Source organism: Cololabis saira, chromosome 3 (assembly GCF_033807715.1).
Source record: "Cololabis saira isolate AMF1-May2022 chromosome 3, fColSai1.1, whole genome shotgun sequence".
NCBI classification, from domain to species: Eukaryota; Metazoa; Chordata; class Actinopteri; order Beloniformes; family Belonidae; genus Cololabis; species Cololabis saira.
The window spans coordinates 48,169,799-48,182,255 of record NC_084589.1 but is presented as its reverse complement, the minus strand read 5'-3'; the positions used below and the strand labels follow the sequence as shown (position 1 = coordinate 48,182,255).

The window sequence follows — 12,457 nt, the reverse complement described above, 5'->3', positions numbered from 1 at the left end:
TGAATTTCTGTTCCTTCTTAAAATCGTATTATTTGTTGCTGTTGGTAACTTGCCATCTCCACGGTGCAAATAAAGAGCTGTTAGTATGTGCTGAAGTTTCTTTAAACGTGACAGTTTATTTCGTTCATCTACAAAGCCTCTCACACACGCCCTTTTTCCCGTCTGTTTCTTCTTCACTCACATTCTCTTTGTAAAGTTAATCTGCAGCTCCATGTTGTTAAACTCTCTCCATCTACTCCGTTCAGAGGTTAGTCCAAGTTTGATATATTTACATGTTCAGTTTTTACAACGTTCCTCTGAAAAACATGAAGAAACTTCAGAGAAACGAGGACAAAAGAAGAAACGCAACCATCAACACGTCAGAAACAGAACAGCCAACCATCTGTCACCATTTTATAAACTTTGATGTCTGCAGCATTAAACAAAAAACCTTGAAGATTTCAGAAGTCAGTGCAGTCAGATACGGTTTGCTTTTATTTCCCTTTTAAAATGTTTTTATTGATTTAGAAAACAAGAACATTTGGTTTTCAAATGAATGAGGAAATGAGTGTGATGTGGGATACACATCACGATACTTGAGTCACGATACAATACGATATTGCGGTATCCAAATTTTGCGATATATTGCGATGTTATACATAGTTTGCTGAAAACTGTAAAAGGCTTTATGTATTTTAAAATCTGAGCTGCACGTACATCAGATTATCGTTTAATTCATGGGACAAACTAAGCAATTCAAATGATCCATGCTGTTTTATTCTAACTATACAAGCTAAAGTTACAACATATTTATGTATGTTTTTCATATTATTTACATAATATGAAATTAACAATATTATTTAATCACATGTATAAAATCAAGTTGTACTAGATTTACAACTCGTCTGACACATGATTTATTATAAAGCTGATGTTGAGATCCGTGTTGAAGCTGCAGATCTGCAGGTTGGAGAGCAGGACGAAGAGGGAGGATCATCGGGATCAGATTCCAGGAAGAGGACAGACTTTGGATTTAACCCTTTTATATCAGACATCCGTTTAAAAGTAAATGTCTTTTTACCTCAACTCATATTTAGTCAGAAATAATCATGAAAATCTAATTACGTTTTCATTTTAGATGGATGAATCATTTTATTGTTTATAATTCTGGAATATTACACTCTCCATATGTAGAAAGAGCAGCAGTGCCCCCTGGTGGTGAGTTATAAAAGCTCAACATAAACCAAAGAGTGAACAATCTATCGTAATAATAATAAAAACACGAATAAAAAAAGACTTTAGTGCATCAACAAGAGGAAAGTTGTCAGTGATGCAGATTATTGGTACAGCGTGATCAGTACAACCAGCATTTAGCTCAGAAAACAATGTTGAAAGAGAAATGTCATCAAATGAAGTTGAAAAGTGGAGATGCACTTTTGTCCTTTATCCTCAACTTCCTCAATCACGTCATTTTGATCCAGTTTGTTATTTCACTGGTCTTGGCTTCATCAAATGACACATCCAGGGACAGAAGCCGTGCATAGGTGTTCATCCTGTCCAGGTGTTGGAAGGTGAAGTGAAGCCGAAGCCATCGCTTCATCCACTGATCTGTTGGCACGGTAGGAAAACTGATAGGAATCCACTGTGTCAGGAACCATGGAGTTCTCAAATACACCTTCTGGTGCCACCTAGACACATCATCAGTGTTGTAGCCTGGGGTCACGGGGTGTTTCGGGTCTCACAACAGACACCCTCGCCCAGGTGACCCAGCCGGGGTGATCAAATCCCGGCTTGTGTCTAGGTAGCTTTTGTGGTCCACGGATCGCCCCGCTTGATCCACAGCCATCTTGACGCCTTCTCTGCTGCGTCTGAGATGTTTTTGATGGCTTTTCTGTGCTGCAGTCCCTTCACTCCCAGCATCTTGAATGCCCTGCTGAGAGACTGGCCGGCAAATCCTCTGCAACCGACCTCGATGGGGTTGCATCGGGTCTTCCATCCCTTGCTTCGGCATTCACCTGCCAGCTCCTCATACTTGGCCCTCTTCCTCTCAAAGGCCTCCTCCATCCGGTCTTCCCAGGGGACAGTCAACTCCAGCAGGACCACCTGTCTTGTTGACTCTGACACTAGGACCATGTCAGGCCTGAGTGTGGTCACTGCAATGTTCTCCGGGAACTTGAGCTGTCTCCCTAGGTCGACCTTCAGCTGCCAATCCCGAGCTGTTGCCAGCAGCCCCCCTGCCTGACTCCGGAGCTGCTGGGGCTTCTCCCCAGCCTTAACAAAGGCGATGTACTGCCTTGATGGTTGCTGGCCTTTACTGGTGGAGATCCCTGTGCAAATGGCCTCTGCGATGACCCGCAGCACTTGGTCATGGCGCCAGCGGTAACGACCATCACCCAGTGCCTTAGGGCAGCAGCTCAGGACATGCTCCAGCGATCCAGTTCTTTGGCAGAGGGGGCACAGTGGGTTCTCGGCCAAGCCCCAGCGGAAGAGGTTGGACGGACTCGGGAGGACGTCGTACACCGACTGGATGAGGAACTTAATCCGGTGTGGCTCAGATCGCCATAACTCTGTCCACGTTATCTTCCGGTCAGCTGCCTCCTCCCATCGGGTCCACGCCCCCTGCTGCCGCATCCCTACTGCCCTACTGCAGCGGGCTTCCTCCACCCCAGCTCGGACCTCCTCCTGGATCAGCAGCCGCCTTTCCTTCCCCTGGGTCTTGTTGTAGGAAGGTCTTGGGTTACTCCCGAGTCCTGCTCGTCCAGAAGCCACTTTTCCAACCAGCTCGCTGTGCCGCAAGCGGGACTCAGCCTGGTCAACCGCCTCTTGAGCCCTCCACTTCCTGCCGGTCCTCACTTCGATGCCTGCCGAGGAGACTTTGGTGTCACTGGAGTCTCTGTACAGCAGCACCTCTCTTGCTCGGGTGACCATAAACTCCTCCATCAGACTACTGAAGGGCAGCTTCAGCTTGTTGTTCCTCCCGTACAAGGCGATGCTGCTGAGGCTTCGTGGAAGGCCCAACCACTTCCGTAGAAAGGAGCTGACCTTCCTCTCGAAGCACTCGACGGTGGTCATTGGCACATCGTAGACCAGCAGCGGCCAGAGGAGTCGTGGCAAAATGCCATGCTGGTAAATCCAGGCTTTAAATTTCCCTGGTAACCCTGACTTATCCACTGCCTTCAGCCAGGATCCCAACTCCTCAGATGTTGCTTGGAGTGCTGCGGTGTTCTTCAGGGTGCAGTCGTAGATCTTACCCAGACTCTTAACTGGCTTCTCTCCCACAGATGGAATCTCGGTGGCCCCTATTGAGAAGCGAAACCGGTCTGTAACCTTCCCCTTCCTCACCACCAGGGACCTGGACTTGGCTGGCTTAAAGTTCATTCGGGCCCAACTGATGAGGCGCTCGAGGCCTTGAAGGATCCATCTACAGCCCGGGACTGATGTTGTGGTCACTGTCAGATCATCCATAAATGCTCTGATAGGGGGCTGCCGCATACCTGAGTTGGTTAGTGGGCCTCTGCACTCCACCTCTGCTGACTTCACCAACATATTCATGGCCAAGGCAAACAATATCACAGAAATGGTGCATCCTGTGATAATGCCCTTCTCAAGCCGATGGAATGTGGATGTTACTGTTCCAGAAGTGACTCTCAAACTGAAGCAGCTGTAGTAGTCCAGTATGACTTCTTTGATTTTTCCTGGAACGTGGTGTCGGTCAAGCGAGGTTTCCACCAGCTTGTGTGGAATGGACCCGTAGGCGTTGGCAAGGTCGAGCCAAAGGACTGCCAGATCTCCTTTGCCTTCACGAGCCTCCCGGATCAGCTGGGTGATGACTCCTGTATGCTCGATGCATCTTTTTTTTTTTTATTTTTATTTATTTAATTTGCACAACATGAATGTATACATAAACATGACATGATAATTCATTTCCAGAGGAAGGATAACAGGTAGTGGTTGTGCACGTGAGGACAGAAACCCTAGAGGGGCTTATGCAAGGTCCTCGCCGTTTACAGGACATTACATGACTTGTTTATTATTAGAAAGTAAAACTAGAACAGAAACAAAAACGAAATAAACAGCAAAAAAAGACAAACAAGAAAAAACAATCAACAAGCAGAGTAAATAAAAATAACTGCAGAATGTTAAAATACTGATACAATAAAAGTGAATACTAAAACAGAGAGAACGAGACAAAAGATTGGCAAAGCAACACAGGTAAGGCATAATCATCATATCAATGGTATCTTCCTTTAGTTTCTTACTTGGGTAATTAATTTATTCATTACACTTCTTTTGTAGGTGGACAGAGAGGATGAGTTGGTCATTAGATGGGAATGGGCATTCCATAGGGAGACACCTTTGTATTTTAAGGAGAACTGACCCCTGGTGGTACTGTATAGTGGGACATGCAGCTGGTTGGATTGTCTAGTCTGGTATGAATGAAAACTAGAGTTAGACTGGAAGTATTGCTGGAAATGTTCAGGTAGTTCAGAATTCTGGTATTTTGTTTTATAGATGAAAATACAAGTTTGAAGGATGTTTATATTGAAAATGGTTAGTATATTGAGGGTTGTGAATAGAGGTGCAGAGGGATCCAATGGGGCAGATTTTGTTGCCAATCTGACAAACCTTTTTTGTAGTACATGTAGTTTTTGGAGGTAGGAAGGATAGGTACTAGCCCACACAATATTACAATAGGTTAGATATGGATATATTAAACTGTAATATAAGGTTTTTAAGCAGGCTCTACTTAGAAGTCTACTAATTTTCTTGATGATGCCCACTGATTTCGCAACCTTTTTTGTTATCGTGTCAATGTGTTCTTTCCAGCAATACTTCTCGTCAACCATTACTCCCAGGAATGGTGTGGAAGCAACTTTACTGATTTCATTACCCTCAATGGAGATCCTAGCTTCCCCAGGGTTGTATTTCTTCTTTCCTGCAAATATTATGAACTTAGTTTTTTTAATATTTAACGATAGTTTATTGAGTTGGAACCACTTGCTCAATAAAATAAGACCTTGATTGGCTTCATTAACGAGGGTTTTGAAGTTTTTATGTGAAAGGATGACATTTGTGTCGTCAGCGAACAGAATGGAAAACATGGTACGTGATACTGCAGGTAAATCATTAATATAAATTAGGAATAACAAGGGCCCAAGTATTGATCCTTGTGCCACTCCACAAGATAATGTTGCTCTGGAGGATTCAGTGTTCTTAACAGTGACATATTGCTGTCTATCAGTAATGTAGTTTTGTAACCAATCAAAGACGATGCCTTGAAAACCATATCTTTTCAGCTTTGACAGTAGTACAGTGTAATTTACAGTATCGAAAGCCTTGGAAAGATCTAGGAAAATTCCCAGTGCAAATTCCTTATTTTCCAATGCGGTGGATATTTTGTCAGTGAGGTCAAGTAAAGCCATATAGGCAGAGTGTTTTTTACGGAAGCCATATTGGTGATTGTAGAGTATGTTGTTATTGTTTATATGTTGAAGCATTCTTTTGTATACAAGTTTTTCTAGAATCTTTGAAAACGATGGTAATATTGATATTGGACGATAGTTTGTAAAATAAATTGGATCCTCAGATTTAAAGATGGGGACGACTTTGGCTATTTTAAGGTCATTTGGTACATTACCAGTTGCCAGTGAGATGGAGCATATATAAGTTAGTGGATCAATGATTGTTGTTTTTACCTCTTTTATGAGTGTTGTTCGGATTTCATCATGTCCTGCTGCAGTTGGCTTCAATTTTCCTATGATGTCTAGTACTTCCTGAGAATCAGGGCAGTCAAAATGATCAAAAACAGGGTAAGACCCATCAATGTAGTCCAGTGGACTTCCATCTCTTTTTGCTATTTTTTTACTGAGGGAGGGACCAACATTAACAAAAAAATGGTTGAACTTACAGGCTATTTCGTGAGAATCGGTGATGGTTTTCCCTCCATCATAGAAGTGATGTGGGAACTTGGCTCTGGCTTTCTTTCGACAGAGTAGCTGGTTAATGACTGACCATGTTTCCTTGATATTGTTTGCAGAGGCCTTGAATTTATCACTGTAATGTTTCTTCTTGACCGCTCGGAGGAGATGGTTGAATTTATTTCTGTATCGTTTGTATTTTGTTTGATTCTCCGATGTGGGATCAGAAATAAACATTTTATACAGTTTGTTTTTCTTCCTGGAGGATTTTTGCAATCCAGGGGTAAACCATGGTTTGCAAGATTCCTGCCTTTCACTGTTCTTGGCAGTAATTAATGGAAAACATTTGTGGAAAACGGAATTAAAGGACTGGATAAAGACCTGATATGCTCTGTTTGCATCAGTTTGCATGTAGACAGTCTCCCATGATATAGTTTCAAGTTGAGTTTTGAATTTTGCCATATTCTTTGGATTGTATTTCCGGTAAGTCATTTTGTCCTCATCCTGTTTGCTTTGTTCATCAAGGAGGGTAAATTGGAAAATGGGGAAGTGGTCAGAGATATCTGTACAAACAATACCTGCATGGATCACTTTATTCACTTCATTTGTTAGGATGTTGTCTATTAAAGTGGCAGACTTGTCAGTCACCCTGGTTGGTTTGTGAATCACTGGATAAAAGTAGTTGACATATAAGGTGTTTAGGAAATTCTGAGTAGGAGGATGTACTTCATTCTTAAAGAGATTAATATTATAATCTCCAAGAATGTAGCACATCTTACCCTCTTTATTTATTTGATCTAGAGTAGTCGTCAGGCTCTCATTAAAGTTATCTATGTCTGTGTCGGGTGGTCTGTAGACACAGCCGACAACAATTTTCCTCCCTCCATTTGGCAATATAATTTCCAAAAAGTAAGATTCAACACCGCCAGAGCTCAGTGACAGGTCCGCTCTATTTATATAATCATAATCCTTTCGAATATACATTACTATCCCACCACCAGCTCTCATTTCTCTGGTCAAATGGACAGAGTTGTAGAGCGGGAGCTCATATAGACCTTTTGTGTCTTCAGTAGCCCATGTCTCTGTTAAAGCAATGATTGAGAAATTGTGCTTTAGGAATGATAAAAACAATGAGAGGGTCTCATGGTTAGCATTGAGGCTGCGTATATTTAGGTGGAGGGTTGTAAACATTTGTTTTTCATGCGGTAAAGATTCAGTAAGTTCCTCAAGTTGTTTCTCAGTATAATATGTGCAGGGCTCCTTCATTTGTGAGTTTGAGTTTATATCCGGGTCTACTCCATGTAGTCCTGTATTGGACACCTGATTGTTTAGTTCGAAAGGGTTGAAAATCATATTTTCGAAATTTGTACCATGATTATTTATATTGCTATTGGACAAGAAAACAGGGTCATCATCATCAACTTCATAAAATGGAAGGTCTCTTGCACATAAATGACAGGTCCAAGATTCCCATAACTTGGAATTTAACTTTGAGGCAGGTGAACACTTTTGGTGAAACTTGTTTCTACATAATCCACAAGTGATGCTTTGCGCTTTCACAGGTTTGATACAATTAGGACAGATGTTTGTTACCTTCATTGTTAACAGAAAATAAAATTAATATGGTAATAAAAACTAAATAGTAAAAAATGTAAAATGACAGGTGGTCTCACCACCTAATGGTGGGGTCATGAGTTACTTCAGGGTTGGGATAGCTGAGGGAACCTTTGGGAACCTCCTGGAACCTTTGGGACTCCCCCTTTCTGCACAGAGGTGTCGATGTACCTGTTCCTCAGGAGGAACTCCGTCATGCGCCGGGCAACAATACTAAAGAATATCTTGCCCTCGACGCTGAGGAGTGAGATGATCCGGAACTGCTCGATTGTAGTCGAGCTCTCCTCCTTTGGAATCCAGACACCCTCTGCATGCCTCCACTGCTGGGCCACCTTCCCTCTTCTCCAGATGACTTTGAGGATCCTCCATAGTCGCTTCAAGAGTCTAGGGCATCTCTTGTAGACAACATATGGCACTCCACTGGGACCTGGCGCTGAATTGGATCTAGCTGCCTTTACAACCTCCTCAACTTCCTTCAAAGTTGGCTCCTTGGTGTTAAATACTGAGGTGGGTTCTGGCGGAGCTATCAATGTCCTGCACGGCCCCAGGTCTTTCTCTCTTGCACTGTCACTGTAGGTGGCACTGAGGTACTTGTTAACCTCGTCTTCAGTGCAGGCAAGGTGGCCACTTCTTTTCTGACCAAGGGTCTTCTTGGTGAAGCCAAAGGGATTGGAGATGACAGCTGCACGTCTCCTGGCTCTCTCCCTGCCCCTCCTTCTATGCCACTCGGCTCGACGGAGGGTGGTGAGTTTTTTCCTCAGGATGTTACGGAGCTCTGCCAGCCCGGCCTTCTCCTCCTCCTTTGCCTGCTTAAACTGCCGCCCAAGCAGTCTAAGCTCCTGCCGTAACTGGCTGATCTTGACCTCCCGCCTGTTTGGCTCCCCTAGACGTCTGGTTGGCTGCTGTTCTTTTATGCCAAATCTTTCAGCACCTATGCTGACGATCATTGCCGACATTGTCCGCAACTTCTGGTCAGCAACTCCCCTTGCTGTAGCGTCAATGACTTGATCCAGGTCTTCATCAAACTGGAGCCATTCTCTTTCCTTCTTGGCTGAAGGCCACATGACCCGGCGATGTTCGGACTGCCTGACATAGGGCGGGGCTTGTGGAGCTTGGAGGGTCTGGGCACTGTGGGTTGACTCCTGGCCGGGCTCCTCCTGCGTCTCACCAGGTACTTGACCTGTGCGTTGCACCACCTGCGTCCCTGTCAAACATTTCATTTTGGTCTGGTGGATCTTCAGACCACGTGGGTTCTTGCAGACTTTGCCACATGAACAGACTGCATTCATTGTCGTTTTTCCATTAGCATGGGTCATTGCCTGGTTGTCCGTCCTGTTGGGGTGCTCATCCTCCCCCCCTCTCGGGCACCCCTGGGGGTATAATATAGTAGGGTTTTCCGTAGCTTGATTGTGGGTGCACCCTCACGGGAGCTGCAGTTTGGGTTGCTGGCCCTTTCTGCCCCGGTTACTGTCTTTCCAGTAGTCAGCTGTCTCTCCAGCAGTCGCCATACTTTCATGGTCGTCATCCGTCCTATTCCCGGAAGTCACTGGCTTGGCCAGATCAACTAGTTCTCAAATACACCTTCTGGTGCCACCTAGACACATCATCAGTGTTGTAGCCTGGGGTCTCACAACAGACACCCTCGCCCAGGTGACCCAGCCGGGGTGATCAAATCCCGGCTTGTGTCTAGGTAGCTTTTGTGGTCCACGGATCGCCCCGCTTGATCCACAGCCATCTTGACGCCTTCTCTGCTGCGTCTGAGATGTTTTTGATGGCTTTTCTGTGCTGCAGTCCCTTCACTACCAGCATCTTGAATGCCCTGCTGAGAGACTGGCCGGCAAATCCTCTGCAACCAACCTCGATGGGGTTGCATCGGGTCTTCCATCCCTTGCTTCGGCATTCACCTGCCAGCTCCTCATACTTGGCCCTCTTCCTCTCAAAGGCCTCCTCCATCCGGTCTTCCCAGGGGACAGTCAACTCCAGCAGGACCACCTGTCTTGTTGACTCTGACACTAGGACCATGTCAGGCCTGAGTGTGGTCACTGCAATGTTCTCCGGGAACTTGAGCTGTCTCCCTAGGTCGACCTTCAGCTGCCAATCCCGAGCTGTTGCCAGCAGCCCCCCTGCCTGACTCCGGAGCTGCTGGGGCTTCTCCCCAGCCTTAACAAAGGCGATGTACTGCCTTGATGGTTGCTGGCCTTTACTGGTGGAGATCCCTGTGCAAATGGCCTCTGCGATGACCCGCAGCACTTGGTCATGGCGCCAGCGGTAACGACCATCACCCAGTGCCTTAGGGCAGCAGCTCAGGACATGCTCCAGCGATCCAGTTCTTTGGCAGAGGGGGCACAGTGGGTTCTCGGCCAAGCCCCAGCGGAAGAGGTTGGACGGACTCGGGAGGACGTCGTACACCGACTGGATGAGGAACTTAATCCGGTGTGGCTCAGATCGCCATAACTCTGTCCACGTTATCTTCCGGTCAGCTGCCTCCTCCCATCGGGTCCACGCCCCCTGCTGCCGCATCCCTACTGCCCTACTGCAGCGGGCTTCCTCCACCCCAGCTCGGACCTCCTCCTGGATCAGCAGCCGCCTTTCCTTCCCCTGGGTCTTGTTGTAGGAAGGTCTTGGGTTACTCCCGAGTCCTGCTCGTCCAGAAGCCACTTTTCCAACCAGCTCGCTGTGCCGCAAGCGGGACTCAGCCTGGTCAACCGCCTCTTGAGCCCTCCACTTCCTGCCGGTCCTCACTTCGATGCCTGCCGAGGAGACTTTGGTGTCACTGGAGTCTCTGTACAGCAGCACCTCTCTTGCTCGGGTGACCATAAACTCCTCCATCAGACTACTGAAGGGCAGCTTCAGCTTGTTGTTCCTCCCGTACAAGGCGATGCTGCTGAGGCTTCGTGGAAGGCCCAACCACTTCCGTAGAAAGGAGCTGACCTTCCTCTCGAAGCACTCGACGGTGGTCATTGGCACATCGTAGACCAGCAGCGGCCAGAGGAGTCGTGGCAAAATGCCATGCTGGTAAATCCAGGCTTTAAATTTCCCTGGTAACCCTGACTTATCCACTGCCTTCAGCCAGGATCCCAACTCCTCAGATGTTGCTTGGAGTGCTGCGGTGTTCTTCAGGGTGCAGTCGTAGATCTTACCCAGACTCTTAACTGGCTTCTCTCCCACAGATGGAATCTCGGTGGCCCCTATTGAGAAGCGAAACCGGTCTGTAACCTTCCCCTTCCTCACCACCAGGGACCTGGACTTGGCTGGCTTAAAGTTCATTCGGGCCCAACTGATGAGGCGCTCGAGGCCTTGAAGGATCCATCTACAGCCCGGGACTGATGTTGTGGTCACTGTCAGATCATCCATAAATGCTCTGATAGGGGGCTGCCGCATACCTGAGTTGGTTAGTGGGCCTCTGCACTCCACCTCTGCTGACTTCACCAACATATTCATGGCCAAGGCAAACAATATCACAGAAATGGTGCATCCTGTGATAATGCCCTTCTCAAGCCGATGGAATGTGGATGTTACTGTTCCAGAAGTGACTCTCAAACTGAAGCAGCTGTAGTAGTCCAGTATGACTTCTTTGATTTTTCCTGGAACGTGGTGTCGGTCAAGCGAGGTTTCCACCAGCTTGTGTGGAATGGACCCGTAGGCGTTGGCAAGGTCGAGCCAAAGGACTGCCAGATCTCCTTTGCCTTCACGAGCCTCCCGGATCAGCTGGGTGATGACTCCTGTATGCTCGATGCATCCTGGAACCTTTGGGACTCCCCCTTTCTGCACAGAGGTGTCGATGTACCTGTTCCTCAGGAGGAACTCCGTCATGCGCCGGGCAACAATACTAAAGAATATCTTGCCCTCGACGCTGAGGAGTGAGATGATCCGGAACTGCTCGATTGTAGTCGAGCTCTCCTCCTTTGGAATCCAGACACCCTCTGCATGCCTCCACTGCTGGGCCACCTTCCCTCTTCTCCAGATGACTTTGAGGATCCTCCATAGTCGCTTCAAGAGTCTAGGGCATCTCTTGTAGACAACATATGGCACTCCACTGGGACCTGGCGCTGAATTGGATCTAGCTGCCTTTACAACCTCCTCAACTTCCTTCAAAGTTGGCTCCTTGGTGTTAAATACTGAGGTGGGTTCTGGCGGAGCTATCAATGTCCTGCACGGCCCCAGGTCTTTCTCTCTTGCACTGTCACTGTAGGTGGCACTGAGGTACTTGTTAACCTCGTCTTCAGTGCAGGCAAGGTGGCCACTTCTTTTCTGACCAAGGGTCTTCTTGGTGAAGCCAAAGGGATTGGAGATGAAAGCTGCACGTCTCCTGGCTCTCTCCCTGCCCCTCCTTCTATGCCACTCGGCTCGACGGAGGGTGGTGAGTTTTTTCCTCAGGATGTTACGGAGCTCTGCCAGCCCGGCCTTCTCCTCCTCCTTTGCCTGCTTAAACTGCCGCCCAAGCAGTCTAAGCTCCTGCCGTAACTGGCTGATCTTGACCTCCCGCCTGTTTGGCTCCCCTAGACGTCTGGTTGGCTGCTGTTCTTTTATGCCAAATCTTTCAGCACCTATGCTGACGATCATTGCCGACATTGTCCGCAACTTCTGGTCAGCAACTCCCCTTGCTGTAGCGTCAATGACTTGATGTGGGTTAAAAAAAGATGATCTGTTCTGTTGGTCTCTGGAGAAGGTTGAATGAAAATGTTTCTCCATGAATAAGCACTAAAAATAGCGTAAAAGTACAAGACAGACTAATTATCCACAATATTTAACCAATAACAAAGAAGTCATTTATGATATGAATGAGGAGGTTAATAATTTTAACAGGTATTTTGTGAGTGTTGGACCAAAGCTGGCAGAAAAATGTGTGATCCTGGATCAGCTGATGGATGGAAGGAAACATTAATAAGTAGAAATCCAGATTCAATGTTTCCCACAGCTGTGGAGGAGAGAGAAATCATAGATAT

At 46.7% G+C, this 12,457-nt stretch overlaps 3 protein-coding genes across 3 annotated transcripts in view; 1 reads left to right on the top strand and 2 right to left on the bottom strand.

Moving 5' to 3' along the window:
- Positions 1–1,758, top strand: part of LOC133440725 (zinc finger protein 585A-like) — a 40,883-nt gene extending 39,125 nt beyond the window's left edge. Inside the window, exon 10 of the mRNA XM_061718043.1 lies at positions 1,727–1,758. Coding sequence (XP_061574027.1) covers positions 1,727–1,758 — 32 coding nt within the window. The remainder of the gene's footprint in view (positions 1–1,726) is intronic.
- An 18-nt stretch (positions 1,759–1,776) lies between these two features.
- On the bottom strand, positions 1,777–8,731 carry LOC133440388 (uncharacterized). Its single transcript, XM_061717646.1, has 2 exons — positions 7,623–8,731; positions 1,777–3,829 (listed from the first exon to the last, which is right to left on the bottom strand). The coding sequence occupies exons 1-2, from the start codon at positions 8,729–8,731 to the stop codon at positions 1,777–1,779; spliced, it is 3,162 nt and encodes a 1,053-aa protein (XP_061573630.1).
- A 466-nt stretch (positions 8,732–9,197) lies between these two features.
- LOC133440390 (uncharacterized) lies at positions 9,198–12,083 on the bottom strand. Its single transcript, XM_061717648.1, has one exon. The coding sequence runs from the start codon at positions 12,081–12,083 to the stop codon at positions 9,198–9,200; it is 2,886 nt and encodes a 961-aa protein (XP_061573632.1).
- Between the last annotated feature and the right edge of the window lie 374 nt (positions 12,084–12,457).